The 18,463-nt window shown below is 37.6% G+C and overlaps 1 protein-coding gene across 1 annotated transcript in view; it reads left to right on the top strand.

Annotated features, from left to right (window-relative positions):
• MALRD1 (MAM and LDL receptor class A domain containing 1) overlaps positions 1-18,463 on the top strand; it is a 334,428-nt gene that overhangs the window by 236,183 nt on the left and 79,782 nt on the right. The window contains exons 31-32 of the mRNA XM_075211472.1: positions 11,222-11,379; positions 13,737-13,938. Of these exons, the coding sequence (XP_075067573.1) occupies positions 11,222-11,379; positions 13,737-13,938 (360 nt within the window). The remainder of the gene's footprint in view (positions 1-11,221; positions 11,380-13,736; positions 13,939-18,463) is intronic.

An 18,463-nucleotide genomic window follows, 5' to 3' on the forward strand; every position in this document is an offset into this window, starting at 1 on the left:
CACTCCCTTATTTCCTTATTTGTAGGCTAAGTACAGTAAGGGCATAATTATCTATTTGCAACTTAAGTAGACCTGGAAGCAGCGTATGAGCTGGAGTCGCAACGATGATGATGATGACGATCAACAGCGCTAGCTAGGCGCTTCTGATTGGATGTTTCCAGATTCATTTCTCGAGCCAATACTGTTTCCTTCCTTAGTGGCTGCTATATTATAGGAAATTGCGGCCGTCTATTCGCATTACTTATTTGACATTTCCATTTGGACTGCAACAGAAAATAATTTGCAAAGGGGAACATAACAGATGTTTATATTTAATTTAATTCTATTCAGTTTATTTTATTTTAATTTGTAGTTTGTATTTGCTTTATATAGTAAATGCAAGTTTCGCACGTAGTAATAACATCAGCAGGACACTATTTTCTCTTGAGTATATCACAGGTCATTACATTATTATATTATGTACAAATAGGGTAACGTGGCGTGGTAAATTTCTATGTTATGTGTTCACTATCTCTGTGTTTTTTCTATATATTGCTGTACGTGCGTATACACATTTGTGACATAAACCTGATGCATATGGTAGCGATGTACAGCTGGACACATTGTGAGATGTATGGACTGAACATATGCACGTTAATGCGATTTTTTTCATATTTTCGATTTTTTTCCCCCCATTATATTACCACCTTCTCTCATTATCTGTTCTGCAGAGGGCAAGAACAAATAATAAATAAATATCGACATGATGACAATATACACTTGCCTTCACAGCAACGGGATTTCCGTAGAGTCTGCTAAAGTGATGCCTGGTAATTCCGAAGATGCTGAATGCCGGCACTGAGTTGTGACGTCACTGAACACATTTAAAGAGTTATGCTAATCATACAGTTGGGGATAGGATTAGGATTGGGGTTAGGTGGCGGCCCAGGCTTCTGATACTTACCTGACGTCAATCCAGCGCAGGCATACAGTATCTTCAGAATTACCAGCCGTCGTATAGAAGACTCTTCAGAAATCAACGCCATCACTATAAAGGTAAGTGTACATTTTCATCATGTCGTTTATTAACTATTCGTTAGGATTAGTGGTTGTCAATATCCCAAGCATCGGAATACCGTACCCCACCTGAAATCTGCTTTTCACAATATTGTTTAGAAAAAAACCAATTGCATGGGTTGTCCTGCCCTATCATGTAGCTACAGGGGGTGGGAGGGACTTTCCATACATGACCAGAATGCTCTAAATAAAAGGAGGGGCTTACTTTTCCACCACAAATCTACTTACAAGATTATAACATTAATTTGCAATTTATGTATGATCATGGCAAATACAGTGACACAATTAAAAATGTCATTTTTAATGAGCTTGAATGTACAGTTGTTATTATTATTATTATTATCATTTATTTGTTAGGCCCCACAAGGATTCCGCACCACCGTACACAGCACAAACAGTAGACATTACAGGGTAAAACAGTACAGAACAAAAGCCTAGTAAACCAAGACTCCAGAAGCTCCAGACATAACAATAACAGATAAGCTGGAGCACAAGAAATGGTGTAAAGACAGAAGGGAAGAGGGCCCTGCTCATAAGAGCTTACATCCTAAAGGGAGGGCAAACAGACAGCACATACAGAGGGAGTCAGAAGATGGTATCAAGTGCAGGAGGAGTGAGTAAGGGCCGGGAGGAGAGAGGTGAAGAAAATGAGCATGGAGAATGGATAAGGTGGATGGCTGGTAGGCTTTGAGGAAGAGGTGATCAGGGTGGAGGAGAGGTGGGGGTCATTGGCCGAGCACAGGGAGTGGGAGGGAGTGTGAATGGAGAGGAGGTTGGAGAGATAAGGGGCAGTAGTGTGGAATAGGGCCATGTAAGTGATGGTCAGGAACTTGAAAAGAGTTCTGTAGGGAAAGGGGTGCCAATGTAAGGCCAGGCAGAGAGGGGAGGCAGGAGAAGAGCGGTATGAAAGGAAGATAAGCCTTGCGGCCACGGTAAGTGTAGAATGAAAGGGGAGCGAGGTGAGAGCGGAGGAGGCCAGTGTGGAGAAGGTTACAATAATCAAGTCATGAAATAATGAGTGCATTGGATGATGGTTTTCAAGGCATCCTGAGATAGGAAGGATATGGTCAATGTTACGTATTTGGAAGCGACAGGATTGGGCAAGGGATTGGATATAGGGGCAAAAAGGGAGGATTTAAAGGTGACACCCAGACAGCGGAGTTGGGGAACAGAAGAGATGGTGGTGTCGTTGACAGTCATAGAGCGGTTAAGGTGGGATGATGATTTGAATGGAGGGAAGACAATGAGTTCTGTCTTAGCAATGTTCATTTTGAGAAAGCAGGAGGACAACCAATAGGAGATGGCGTAGAGTCAGCCCTGAGGGACTCCTACAAGGAGAGCAGAGCAGGGGGGAAAGAAACCAGATGTGGAGACAGAGAAGGAGCGGTTAGCAAGGTAAGAGGTGAACCAAGCGAGGACAGAGCCAGAGAGGTCGAGGGAGAAAAGGGTCTGCAGCAGGACGGGGTGATCCATGGTGTCAAAGGCTGCGGAGAGGTCAAGGAGGATGGGTGGGGAGAAGTTACCCCTGGATTTGGCTGAGAGGAGGTCATTAGTGACTTTGGCCAGGGCAGTTTTAGTGGAGTGGGGGGGTGAAAACTGGATTGGAGAGGGTCAGGGAGGGAGTTATCCGAAAGGTGTCTGGTGAGGCGTTTGCAGACAACCCGCTCGAGTAATTTAGAGGCAAAGGGGAAAAGTGAAATTAGGCGATAGTTATTGAGTGAGGTGGGATCAAGACTGTTTTTTTTTTTGAAAGTAGGAGAGATAAGGGCGTGTTTAATTGAGGAAGGGACGATGCCAGTGGAGAGTGACAGATTGAAGAGGTCTGCTAGGAATGATCAGGCAGTGAAGGAAAGAAGCGAAGGAGGTGAGAGGGAATGGGATTCAAGTTGCAGGTAGATGGGGGAGAGGAAAGGATGAGGGAGTTGGGCAAAAGGAGCACCAGAGTTGGTTGCTGGAGGAAAGTGGCTTGAAGAGGGTGGCAGGAGAGGGAAGGAAAGAGGAGATATTGAGTCTGATGTCCTCAATTTTATAGTAGAAAAAGGAGGCAGAGTCGGTAGCAGAGAGGAAGAGCGGGTTGGGTGGGGGGGAAGGGGGAGGAGAGAGTTGAACGTGGCAAAGAGGTGACGGGGATTAGAGGAATGAGAAGAGATGAGGGACTTAAAGAAGGATTGTATAGTGAGGGAGAGGGCGGAGCAGTATGAAGAGAGGATAAATTTAAAATTACGGAAGTCAGTCAGGGAGCGGGATTTCCTTCATAGGCGTTCAGCAGCGTGAGTACATTTCTGGAGGAAGCATGTTATCTTATTACTTTTTAATTCTAAGCTACAGAGGTTGTTAAATGTACTATGAGTAGACTCAGATATATTACTTTAGTTATTAAAAATATGGAAAATCACCTTTTTTTAGTAGTGTAGGAAAATATTTATGTATAAAGGGCTTCTTTTAGACATGAGCTAAGCTCCTGCGAAATTTTACGCACATTTTGTGCTGTCTCACATCAGAACAGACTGTTTTGCATAGGTGCGACAATGGTCAATTGATTCTGCTTTGTGGTGTGAATGGATAGGACTGGGCATTTAAGCCTTAAGTCCGTTGGCGAAATGCGTGAACTCTCGTGGTGAAATGTGGAGTGATACGAATATTCTGTGTAATAGTTTTCAAAATGTCACTCATTTCTATTTGTTTCTGACTCAAGCAGTTATGAATTGATTAATAAGGATGGAAGTTGTATTGTTGCGTATTCTTGGCATATTGGCATATAATTAACCATCTGACCGCTTAATGAATGAAAAGAAAGAACAGAGTATTCTCAAAACTGGAGAACATAGTTCCTATCCATCTATTTTCTGCATTTGGATCACATACTTGTGTTAGACCTTTGGAGTGTAACATGTTTGTCCTTGAGAACTAATTAGGTATAGATGATTGTAAACCACATAAGCATTGAAGAAAGCCAGGTCTATCTACAGAATGCACTCTGCAAAGTGTCAGACAGTATTCAGTCTTCTGTAGCAAAATATTGAAGTTCTCACTTTTATAAGACTGATTATTTGTCGTTATGGAAGCAATCATGCTTATATTTTTATTGTTTACTGGCAGAGTCACCCGGCTGTTGCATGGGTCCGATTTGTAATATGTAGCAGTTTTTATATATTTGAAAATTATTCGATAAATAGACCAAAAATGCTATTTAGAAACTAAGATTTGCTGCATTTTGGCGTTGTCGATATGTCGTGTCGTTGCGAGGTTCCCTTCCAGCAGTCAAACAATTATTTACAACCATAAATGATGTTTTCAATATTTGTCGATCTGACGCTTTTTTCGCTTTGCGGTCAAATAGGTTACTTTTCTATGCTTAATAGCTGTGAGATTTGGCAGCGTTACCTTGAGAGCGGTGGAAGATACTCACCAGCAAACAAACTTCTTATTTTATATATATAGATTATTTATTTACCATTAGCAATTATTAACATGCAATGGTGGAAATGGAGGTGTATACGGGGGTACGCCATACTGCCACTTTTCCTACTGCTTTCATTGTAAGACTATTAAATTCCATTCACTTACATTCCCAGTACATTTTTCATACCGCCACTTTTAAATTTCCACTTCGACCACTGTTAACATGTATTTATATAGATAAATCCGTAGCGCTTTACAATTGGGAACAAACATTAATAAGACAATACTGGGTAATACATACAGACAGAGAGGTAAGAGAACCCTGCTCGCAAGCTTACAATCTATAGGACAATGGGAGTTAGAAACACAAGGGCATGTGCTACATCATATTGCACAATGGACCAGCTAGAATGCAAAGGTAAAAGTAAGCGAGACTGGGTATTAACAAACAGACAAAGAGGTGTTATTTTAAGAGTTTACTACACCTAAAATGTAGGTTTATTCAGTATAAGAAAAAGAAAGTTGTAACATTTGCAAATAAGTATGTGAAGTTTACTTTATCTTGTCAGTATGTCGCCTAATCAAGGATTGCCTGTCATGCTCCATAACTCCTTAGTGTATTGTTCAAAAGAAGATCTTCCCAAATTTGTATATAAACCTAGGGTATATTTGCAATATAAACATTTCTCTGTCAATAATTAATAACCCTATCTATTTTTGTATGGCAAATACATTAGCATATCAAATGTATTCTTCTGTCTACTAATGCCTAACTGTCAACAATCCCAGGAGTTTGTTGTGTATAAAAATGCACTCATACATGACTAAGACTTATTAAAAAACAATCATACTTTTGAAAGCTTTTTTTAAGGGATGAAGCAATACAAATTAAAAATTTGGAGTCTCATTTAGGCTTAGAAGAAAAGCAAAAAAAAAGGAGCAAATTTGCTCGTGAACAAACCATGTTGCAATGCGAATTGTGCAATTGCATTTATTTTTTTTTGCATGCAGGAAAATTACTGGTAGCTTTTGCATGTAGCACACAAATACTGGGCAGCTTTAATTTTACACTGCATTTTAGAGTTGAGCTAGGACACATTCTCACATTTTAAATCCCTCCTCTTTGTATTGCAGGGCAGCTTGGTTTTGCAAAGGTGCAAAACTACTTCTTTTTTTATGCTTTGTTTCTGTCTCTAAATGAGACCATTTATGGATAACATACTGTGACTAGTAGAACCGTGGGATTTTATGTTAGAGACTTCCACCTTTTAGCACAACACACCCCTGCTGGTACTGGTAATGGTTACTTCTCTGGGAGAGTTTGGAGGTAGGCAGCCTGAGTTGACTGATTGACAAATTAGCTCATTGGAATGCAGCATGACTTGTCTAATAAGCTTAACTGCTAACTTGTACAGGCAAACATCTCCAGGCTTTTTATTTATTACTAGCTATAGTGTATAGGTCCTGAACCATTGGGGTCCTGTGCATCCGATCCATTGGATTTTACAGGAAAACAGGGATGGGGGGGGGGGGGGTTTGAGGGTGAATTATTGGTAAAATGCTATATTTGCACTAAGATCTACTTTGATCTTACTAATAGACCCTTTATTTAGAGAAGCTTCAAGTTTGTTTTGTCTTGGATCAAATAACACTCCAAAAAGTAACAATTTGGTTGATTAATCATATTTTATAATAATAAATGCACACAAATATCTGTCTCATATCTCTGTATAATAGTAAATAATAAATCAACTACCTCAGTATACACAAAAGTATTCAGAAATGAGTTTCATATTATAGTATATTTTATTGTTAAACAGAAAATACAAAGTAATTAAAAGTCAATATATTGCAACTCAATAGCTTAACTTAGAGATTTATCATTTGTGTTCAGTCTATTGAATCTCTATATTGATTCACAGTTAATCACCATATTACACATGCATTTTTAGAATATACACCGTTTTTACAGGACCAAAAGACATTTATTATCAAAAAGTAAAAATTTTGTTATGCATATGATGCTCCTTTAAGATTGGTCTCCTGTTAGGAATAGCGAATATCCCTTCCGGTGGATTATAATATAGTTTCTAATCTTAAAAGCATTATGAGAGTTGAACCCATGCATATATTACCTTTTGAATGAATACAGATATGAACGGTACTGTTGTAAATAGTTTGACATGAGTTAAATGTATGTGATACCTTTAAATACAGCTGCACAGTTAAGTTATGAACACTTCTCATTAGATAAGGGAAGTTTATAAACCTCCCCATGGATATCCATTGTTACACCTCTGAAGTAATATGCAAAGAAATGCGTCAGTAGGTTAATCTATGAGACCATTGAATTGACTCACACATTGTCGATGAATGAGCCATAGATTGTTGTGTGAGACAGATGCACTCGCAGGATGCACTAATCAACAGAGGAAATCATTGTACATATAGCATCAATGAGGTGCTCTATCATTTATTATATACATATCCTTAAATGAATGAAATCGCACAGATCTATTCTCCTATATATTCCCACTGGATGGAAAATTTGCTGTTCAAAAGGCAATTTGAACTTTTGGATAATAAATGTCATCTGGTCCTATGATAATAGGTGCATATTTTTTATAAGAACTAACAATAAAAGTGGATGTGTAATACTGTGATTAACTGAGAATCAATATAGAGGTCCAATAGACTGAGCATATCTCAAATGATAAATCTTTGAGGAAACCTATTGAACTGAAATTTGTTGACCTTTAATTAATTTTTATTATCTTTTAAAAATAAAATATACTATGATATTTATTCAAATTTCGGAATACTTGTATATATACATTTAGGTACTTGATAAGAGTATTATACAGAGATAAGAGATACTAGCTCTGGGGGTAAATGTATCAAGCTGAGAGTTTTCCGGCGGGTTTGAAAACCCAATCAGATTCTAGCTATCATTTATTTAGTGCATTCTACAAAATGACAGCTAGAATCTGATTGGTTGCTATAGGCAACATCTCCACTTTTCAAACCTGCCGGCAAACTCTCAGTTGATACATTTACCCCCTGGTCTTACTTGTTTTATTTTGTTTAATCTAAATCTCCAATTGGACAGCGGCTGTTTCTCCCCTATTTATATATGCCAATATTTTGCATGTATTTGTTTTGCACCTTGACTTATAAATCTTTATAACATCGATACCTGTTTCTGGTTTGTTGTGGAGTTTAGTTTCTTTCCTAATAGAGTTTTGAACAATGATAGATATGCACTGTATATTATGCTATATATAGGGGAAAAGGGAAACATAAAAGTGTTTAGAATGAAAGAAACAAAACACTGTAGTTTGCAGAAAAACATGAAAAGAAAATAAATGTCCCTTTCCACAATGCACCAGGGTCAATGTCACCGTATTATCCAGCTAATTGTAAATTGCCCTTCAAAGGATTACCTCGCTTTGAAGCCAGAAGCTTCAGAAATACAAAAGAGGGCTGAAGTGATTTCAAATAAAGAAATATATTGGATGTATTAATGTTTTCCGTTTATAGAGCCTACATTACCTTTCTACCTAGAAATACATTTCAATAATTTAGTGGATAAATAGGCCTGCAATCTAAGTTCTCAATCGAGAAATAGAATGTTGTAGCACTCAAATCTCAAATAACCACTTCAGCTTTGTGAGGTTATTGGAGGTTTTTTACTTCATTTTTATGAATCATTTGAAATCATTGCCTTGATCTAAGATGTGTAGGATGTTGTTGTTGTGATCATTATATCTCTTCCGTTCTCAATCACTGTTTGCATCAGTAAAGGAGGTTCCTCTTTCTATAAGTTGCCTTATTAGGTGTTCTATAATGGCAGGTGGACTACACAGGAACAAGAAAACAATTTCCTTAAAGTAAAAGTACCAATTGGGAAAAAGACTGTTTTCTCAACGTATATATATATATATATATATATATATATATATATATATATATATATATATATTAAAGTGAATTATAGATTTAAAAAAATTGCATTAGGATAAGTTATTACGACCCAAAAGCAAATATATTTAGTATTTAATTTACATTTTAGTTTGGTTTATTATTATTTTTTTCAGTATATCATTAAATAAGTCAGAGGAAGCATAATTAAAATAGTTTCTCTGCGAAAAGTGTTGTCCCTGTCGTTTGTTTGAATGACAGTGTCTATCAGTGGTCCCAGTCCGCCTTGGACCTCGCTGAGCAGACGATAGTACAGCAAGGTGCACTTTGGACTACAGTCTATGCACTTCTTGGAAAACAGTCCAAGCCATGTATAGAGGATCTGGACAACATCGAGCTGCATCTCACTGCACTTTGATTCCGATCAGCAAAGTGCCTCGGATGCTGGTAGGGACTTGCATTTGACCAGATAGCAGGGACAGCTGGAGGTGAGTGCTGTCAGTTTATTCCATAGGGCCCTTGGGTAGTACATTAGCAACTTAAAATTGGCAGCCATTGGATCTGGTTTCAATCCACTGTGGGACTGAACTGAGGCCCTTTTCAGGTGCACACCCTTAGAATACAGTAGTGGGATAAACCTTTGAGCTTTGCTAATGTGAAGTGGTGTGTTCATCCTACGCCTAGTAAGATTAGTGAAGGTGATACTTAGCTTATTGTTGCAGTGGAGCACTTGGTGGAATTTGTGTGTGTGTTGTGATCCTTTGGTTGGATGTCTAGTGTGGTTGGTTCTGATCCTCTGGTCTGGGTCCAGTGAGTTACCTAGAGTACAGCGGTGAATGCTTCTCCCTGGATTCCGGACATGGTATTTAGGTAAAGAGGTAGAATAGGTTAATGATAAATGATAGTGAGATCCAATGTGATTCTCATAGACTGTATCAAGTGCAGGAGAAGGAGAGGGATACTGTAAAGTAGTAAGATACAATATAAAAATGAGGCAATAGAATAAAATTAAATGGAAAAAGAAATACAGAACTGAATAAATGGATAGCATGGTAAGGTTATGATTTAGAGTGTATAGTTGTGAATGGAGTGGGGGTGTTATAGTAAAATGCAGATATGTGACTGATAAGAATATTGCATTGTAAGTGGTAGAAGAATGTGAGTATTGATACTAGAGTTTTGCATAGAATAATAGTATCATGAGTACCATAAATTAGAATAAGTCAGTATTAATTAGCAATAAATTATAATAAACATAATAATAAACTAAAATAAAAATAAAAGTATTAAAGTAATTTTATTGCTTACCAATAAACATTGTCCAATGCGATTATTATAGTTCCAACGTACAAAGATATTTAATTGCAAAATATAGCAGGATTTACAGCAAGCCATCATAGCACATAAAAGATATTACAATAAAGCAGGAAAGTATAAAAACCAAATACATTACATTTTCGCTAGTACTTCACCTGGGCCCAGGTTCATGTAGTCTGCAGTCAGGAAGGTAGAGAAAAATGACCCAGGAAAGCTTGCTTATATGCAGCTTCAGTTTTCAAAATAACACTGATGTCACTATGTACACAGATAACAGAGAGGTCTTTATTAGTCCTGGGTTAACGATGCTCCAGTGGGTGAAACGGGTTAACGATGCTTCAAAGGGTGGGGGGCAACGTCCCCCAACTGTTGTCTACATGTCTTCCCACCGAATAACCGGTTCAAACTGACCCACCAAACAAAGTACTTTTGAGTATTAATCTCATATTGTTCATAACTTGCGACCGCTAGATGCGATTGCTACTCTGTCAAAACCAGGTTAATGCTGGTGAAATAAGCTTTAAAATTAGACTAAACTCTTTACCTTTTAGGAGACCTGAACCATTAATACCTTTACAATAGTTTTATCCATATATAAATAATCTCTAATAAATTTTTACTAAGATTAAATGAGGATTGGAACCTTAATAAATGTATATTATTTACAAGTGTAAGTGCGAATGTAAATGTGTGTTATTAATCATCATAACACTTGCTGTATTAATCGCAATCACACGGTAAAACAATATTAATTAATTTAGTTTACTTCATCCAATTATTTGACTTTCACAGTATAAAAAGCATACATCAATAATGTATATAACAAATACTATAGTAGGACTAACAAACTGTAGTGTTGCAGTGCATTTTGTAATCTAACCCATTTTGCCAACAAATGGCATCTTCAATGGGTTCTGAGGTCTTTAATTCTGGTATTTAGGGGTGAGAATAGAGAGTGCTACCGAGGCATCACTCAGTATCACACATCAAGGGAGGTAAGCATGTGGGCTGACAGTTTGTAATTGGCAGTGACCAATTAGGAGCCAGAGGTGCCTATGCCTGGTGACATTGAACATTGTTGGGGGAGTAACAGTATTAGGACAGAGAAGAAGGATGAGGTGGTATGAGTACAGTGTGCCAGTAATAGTAGCACTAATAATATACTCAGTGTACATTTTAGAAGTGCTATGTATATTACTGGCTAGAACCATTAATGCTGTACCATCAGTACTGAGTGGTAACTATAGCAGCTGAGAGATAGTCTAGGACATTTTACACCCAGTGACTCTTCCACCTGTCAAGAAATCATGGTCACGATACCATCAGAGTTTCCGCAGGAAACCAAATAACGACTGTGCCCGTCATCACTATAGAATGCCATGTAATGTAATCCAGTAAACCATGGAGCATAAAGAGTATAGAAAATAATGTATATAGCTTAATATGTTAGTGGGAGGACGGTAACTATGTATTGCTTTAGTATATCTTTGTTGTGACACGGGTGTCCATACTTTTCATTTAAAAGGTGGAAGAGGTTTCTTTCTTCGCGTTGACACATCCAATTGTAAGGCTGGGGACACTGCACGAATATTTACAACCAATTATTTTCCTGCCACTCGTGAGACATGCAGAGTGCGGTTTTGGTACTACATACAAGGACCTCCACAGTCTGGAACACTGAAGGTGAGCATAAACTATTACACTTATAAAATGACATAGTCTTTTTGGAGTAAGTGAATTATAATTGTAAGATAACATACAAGGTATCATACTTAATGTATTTTTCATTTCACTTAATTTTCACTAAGTTTTAATTTTGTTAAAGGATTTTCCCACTTTCGGACAACCCCTCTTTAATTAAACATGCCCTATATGTCTAGGAAATAAGGGGGGTACTCCTCATTATCTGAAGCTGAGAGTTGTTCGAGCTGAACCCTGATCATTTTTACTGCAACGGCAGATTTTGAACCAAAGTAGTCCTCTCTTTGTCTTTGAGTGCAGCTCCTCCTGTATTTATTACAATTTCTTTACGAGACAAGATGTAGGTTTGCGGAAAGGCCATTTAGGCTTGGCCGTAGGATGGAGAAGGCTATTTCGTGTTTCATAATATTAACATTTGTTTGTTATGTATGACTGTAATTATATACCAAAACACACCAGCATTCCCATTTCCTGGTAGAATACAGTTATCTATTTCATGCAGATGTTGGAGGTTGGCATCATGGAGCTCTGCAATGTTGAGCGCTACGATGAAAGGGCTTTGGGTGGCAAATATGTTACATCCAGGCCTGCGTGTGACTTCAGCCATGGCCCTTTTGAGGACAACAGTCTAGTTGCACCTTAGATGCAAATTGAGCCAAAAGTGCACACAAACAAGTGCCATGGCCTTATCCTGGTGCATGCACAGTGGTTGCCCATGAGTGTTTGTGCATTACTCTTAATAAATGTAACTAAAACTGAGATTGGGATGGATTACTTTGTTGAGGGAATATGGGAATTAGTAAACCTTGGTGTTAGGTTGGTCTTGAATAGAGATGGGTTGAATAAATTGAGCCTTTTCTGAAATTTGGCTGAATTTTAAGATCCACCATTAGCAATTTAGTTTGTGAATCACTCCTGTTTTGCCAAAAATTCCATGGTAGGAGGGGGAAACAATGTTTTGTTTATTTTACACAGGTTCCTTTATGTAGGGACTGTTTAATTACATGTTGCTAGTCTGCCTGCAAGTCAGGTCCCATTAAACGTACAGGCCTTTAAATTTTTTCTTTCATTTTCGAATCTGAATGAAATTGCCGCAATTTGCAACCTCTGAGCCTGAAGTCATCTGCATCGCAGTGAACAGAAATGATGGTGTTTCATACAGCCCTAGTCATGCATTTAGCATAGGATAAGCGATGATAAAGGTTTAGACTATGCTTAAAGGGTATATCAGCCATCAAATAACTATAATTATCAGGGTACACTAAATACATCGATTTATTTTTCTTGCTTCCTTCTATGCTCTTTTTTCATCAAATAGGCAGATGTGTTTTATTTTTATTGGCCTTGGATATGATAGACTATTCAGTGGGGCATATTCAATTGTCCGTGTTACTTGCAAAAGTAACATGGCATTAAAACTATTACCGTAATTATCGTAAGTCTAAGCCGATTTTCAGCTCGCAGCTCAGATAGCTGCGAGCTGAAAGCCGGCGTTAAAGGTACCGTAATGACGGTAATTACGTGCACTATTACCGTAATAACGATAATAGTGCGCAAGCCGCGTTACTTTTGCGAGTAACGCAGACAATTGAATATGCCCCAAGGTGTTCTGCTGCCGGTGGTAGCTAGACGCGGTAACGCGGAAAATTGAATATGTCTCAGTGAGTTGCAAAAACAAACTAGTCTGCCTGGTAAATATTATATATATTGCTGATAAACACAGCACAAAGTCAGAAAGTTAAAGTAATGCAATTTGCAGGAAGGCAGGCAGAAAATAAAAATGTGTTAAAGTAATCTGATGGGGAAACTCTCTTTCTTACAATATTACATAAAGTGTATATTGATCTAAAGTTCAAACTATTAAACAAATTTGCATAACTGCTATATATGAAACATAAACAAAAATTTTCATAGGAGTCCCTCTGATTAACTCCATCACTGAATATCACTTTTTCCTGGGCTACTCTAAATAACATTTTAATATGCAGAAACACATATTTGAATATAATGTTTCCAAACATTTCCCTTTTTAACATCATCTTATTGTGTTACTGGAATGAGACAGAATTGATTGTTTAGGTGTTTGCCTTCTGCAGCTTCTCAAAGTCATTCACTTTTTTTTATGATAGGTTTTCATGCATCACGGACAACCCTTTAAAGCAAGAGTGATTGGTTTTATCATCAACATAAATTGCAGTCTGGTTGACACTGTCTATATCATCAATCAGCACATAGAACGCTGGGTGCTGGAGATCAGTCTAAATCCTGCAAATTGTGATTAATGATAGTTTTGATTTTTTTTACTTCAGTGACACACAAACTGTTTTTATTTGTAACAGGTATATATAGTCACCCAGTACAGACTGAACATTCTTTTGTGGTCAGCGACTGAAAGCGCGGAGCGCAGGTGGATGTACGGCAGTGTTATCCTGTCCAGCGGCAGTCCCTTTCAGGTGGCATTTGAAGCTCAAGTAGGAGGGGACAAAACAGTTGACATCGCTTTGGATGATATATCATTTACACTGGCCTGTTATTTAGAAGGTGAGTTCTTTCATTCTATTTTGAAATTGATACCTATATTATTGGCAAACTAGGCAGCAGCCTAAGGCAGCGCTGGCCACAAAGTAGCAATATTTTGTTTTTCCATTTTACATTTCTGGGAGGCAGAGTGTTCTTGCTACTGTTGTCTAGCAATAATCTATGTTGCACAGTAAACATTATAAAAGAGGCATTGTTGGAACGAATGACAGGAGCATGGATGGTGTTCTAATACCAATAATAATAATAATAGTGCTTAGGGCACTGTCAACTTTAAGCATAGTCTGATCTAAGTTTTTTCCTGTATGTATATATATATATATATATATAGTATTTATTTTAAGGCAATATATCATGAACTGAACAAGAGTACCCCATGATCCAGAGATTCATAGTTGAACCATTGTTGCATTGTAAATTCTAATGATGTTGAGGCCACAAGGGACAGTGTTTCATAAAGTCTATCGCTGGTAATTCAATTTTTTCAAGCTGTGCAAAGAAAATGACTCATATGTTTTACTAAACATTATTTAGGATCCTGTTATTTTTGACATTTTATTTAATTTTAATCATGTACTTTTACTGCAAACCTTTAAGTACTATTACTCTTATGATGCTACACATGTAAACAGATACATAGAAGACCAAAATAAAGAAGAATAGAAAGTGCAAACTCTAAGATACATAAAAGCATACATACTCGGGATTTCACTATTCACTAATTATATAATCTTATGGGATTTTATTGACGGGCACAGATAAAAGAGCCATACTGTTTTCCTCTACTTTAGTTTTAAAAACATACTTTTATTATATACAGTGCAGACAGTTATTTTGTAAGGACTCTAGTGTATAGTGAACTTTGTTCATATAAAAGTATATCTGACACTCCAATCTTTCTGCATCAGTGTGATGGGAGGCTCACATTGCTACTCTGTGCTGTTGTCATAGACCCACCCACCACAAAACTAGTTATACCTGCGGAGATGAATACTGAATACAAGAGGGGTCTCTGGACTTAGAATAATGCTCTAAAAATTAACTTCACTACTTCCCATAATTATAGGCATTCCACATAAATGTGCTTTATGTAAATTATGTAATTTCATTTTGTAAGCTATGATTGGTGGTATTCCATGCCAATGCAGAGGTATAAATGTAATGGCTATTAGATTTTTGTAATTGAAAAGTCAGTTACATATGGTCTAACAGATTTGACTCTCCAATATCCTCAAGGGGTAAATGTATAAAGCTGCGAGTTTCCGGTGGATTTGAAAAGTGTTGGCTATAGCAACCAATCAGATTCTAGCTGTCATTTTGTAGAATGTACTAAATAAATTTTATTTACAATCTGATTGGTTGCTATAGGATTTTCAAATCCACCGGAAACTTGCAGCTTGATACATTAACCCCCAAGACTCTTTTTTACCTGTTTGAATATGAACTAAAGGTGTGAGGGCATCAACGGTAATAATATTGAAACCTGGTTATAGCAGAGTACAGGAGGGGTTGGCACACAGTACATCAGGACTCTCAAACTCTATTCTCCTACTGAATTGTCAACAGTTGGTGGACAAAAATGGAAACAACATAAATTTACTTATAATAGGCATTCATTGGTTACGGAAATGATGAATGATTCAGCACACCGTATCACCTTCCTTTACTGCTCAGTAGTCCATTACCTGTGCTTGTTTGCACAATTGAACTCGCAGTTCTTGTCAGACTGTTATTATGAAACTAGCTGCTTGTATAAGAGGTTGAAAGTTGCTGACAATTGACCAGCAGATGCTCTCCTGTTTTGCCTTCAATGAATGTACAGATATCATGATCATTGAGTATGGGCTTCGTCCCACTGGTTACCATTGCTGATAGGATTTTTTCCATCTGAGTTCCTTGCTGACACCAACTTAGGCACTGCTGTCTGTCAAACTTTAGCAAGTTGAGCTGTCACAGAAATTTCCTCCAAACACATCATTGCAATCACCTCTATCAAAGCAGTCTATACTTGCAGCCATGCTAGCCATAATTATAGGCGACCAGGGTAGTCTAGCAGGTGTTTCCATTTTTTTGTTCAATACCTGTCGATTCTACCAAGTGCCTACATGCCCAGCTCTGTCATATATCTACTTTAGGTGATCTTAAAGGACCTAAGTGTCCTTCTGAATATTATTGCATTGGACAGAATCAGAGCACCTGTTGTATTCTTATCTCAAAACACATCGATGAGCATAAGATGAAATGGATTGGGCCACAACAACCTGTAGCCAATCAGAGCATTAGAATGTTAACAGCAGCAAATAGTAATTTAGCTCAGTCAACTCCAGCAACTACACAGAGTAGTGATGAGGCTACTAAGAGCAGCTGAATACACTATACAGTATATTACTGACTGCCCAAGCAATGCTTCTTTTTCTTTTTTTTCTCCTTTAAACCTAGGGAAATGTTTTTTTAAATTTTAAATGTGTTCTAATCACTCATTTATATTTAATGTTTTTTTTCTCTGTTTACTGAGTAACTGCAATGTTAGTTTTATATAATGGGAAAGTGCTTCTGCAGAACAGCCAAATTGTGGAAGTGATTTATCGATAGTCTTCCAATTCAAATTAAACAAACAAAATTGGGATGAACAGTTAGATTGGAACAGTACGTCCTATCAAGTCGCTTAATGAAAACAAAGGATCACAACAGATGCCTAAAGAATTTCATCATTGCAGACTTTGGAAGTCAGCTAAAGAATATGTTACATTCTCACGGGGAGAGGAGCAATTCTTTTTTATTTTAAATCTTATTTTATGTGACACAAACACAAGTGCTCATAGGCGCTGGTGTTTATTACTTGCATGTAATTAGCATTTTTATCTCTAGATTAACGAATGTAAGTTTAACATTAGAATGCATTGTTTCTATTGTCACCATACTCATTTTACTAGAGCATTACTTTCTTATTTCAGAATACATTGTGTGTTTTTGCATTATTTGTGTAAAAATGTATTAGGGAAACCTACAGTTAAGTACAATCACTAGTGAACATGCTAGAAACAGAAGTATGTGAAACCCTAATGCTAACATATCACACTTAGGTATGTGGCCTTATTTGCTAATATGGCAGTGGGGATCAGATGTGTTGTACCTCATAGCAACCAGTTATATCTATTGTGACAAAGCATTGGGAAAGTGATAAATGGTAGATATGCATCCATCAGGCTGTCTGTCTTATATGCTTTTAATCCCCAGGGAGATTGCTTTGTGTGGGAAGGAGGTTCCCTAAGAATGTTTAGTTTTAGGAAAAGCTGGTAACGGTCCCTGGGTTGTAAATAGAGAGAGAAGGGTGGGCTCCATTTATAAGACATCGTCCCAGTCTTACAGCAGACTGGTTAAAAGTTGAACCTGCAAAGTGCTGATAAAAATCTGCTAGGCTGTTTCCTCTGTCTCTCAGATCTGGGAAGGAGGTTGGACATCTTCTGAGAGGCACTGCAAATGGTGACCAATTAGCTGTATATTTTATTTGTGTGTGGGACACAAGGTCCTTCACATGTGAGAGGGTGTTCCTGTGTGTTTAGTTAGTGCTGGACGGGCAAGGCCTTTATTTTGAGGTTTTCTTTATTTATTTTTTGCTTAATAAAACTGACAGAGACTAGTTTTACTAATAACCTTGGATTTGTGTGACTCTGCTGCTGATGTTCAGTACCATCTACCCCAGGAGATTGCACATATTCCCCTAACCTGGTTACACTATATATACATATATTTTATGGGCTCATATGGGTGTTTTAGGTTTTAGTTTGAAATGATAATTATTGGTAATTTTGTATCAAGTAAGTGAATAAGGCTTAATTTCACCAGAAAGTTATCTTAATTTGATGAATTGATTTATTTAAAGTTAACGTGACTATCTTTTTGCAATTACCTGTTCAGAGTTTTACTAAGCTTTGTTTGTGGCATGGTACTCAGTCTAAACAGCCATCACAATATCTTATTTTGCATCTTATGCAAATTTGAAAGATTTAACAATGGTTCAAATGCTCTTGATATATGTGTAAGGTAACTGTTGTACAACATATGCATCCACTGTGTATGCCTAATCGCAACTAACTGACCCAAAATCAGGAGTAATTAATGTCTACTGTACATAAAAACATTTTACAGTTGCTCCTGACTACAAACACATGTTCTAGCAGCATACTCAGCTATCATCACTAGTAATCAGCATTTAGACCAGACATGTATCTGGTGCAAATGATACGACTGAAAACCAGGTACTTTTGAGATGCCCAAAGCTTGAATTGGAGGCTCGTGCGTGCGATCTTGGCACATTGATTATGTGCATACGCCCATTCCCCTCACCATTCCGCCCCTGAAATCGTAGGCTGTAGTAAGGGTCATTAGCACTTGAAGATGATTTGAACGTTGCTGGCTTCTATGGCCTATGGTCTGGTTCTGGGCATGCACAGAGTAATTGTGCTCATTAAGTGCAGCAAATCACCAGCTTTGCGCCTTAATGAATCGGGCCCTGCAGGTTCTAGAA

The sequence above is a fragment of the Mixophyes fleayi genome, chromosome 5 (assembly GCF_038048845.1).
Source record: "Mixophyes fleayi isolate aMixFle1 chromosome 5, aMixFle1.hap1, whole genome shotgun sequence".
NCBI classification, from domain to species: Eukaryota; Metazoa; Chordata; class Amphibia; order Anura; family Limnodynastidae; genus Mixophyes; species Mixophyes fleayi.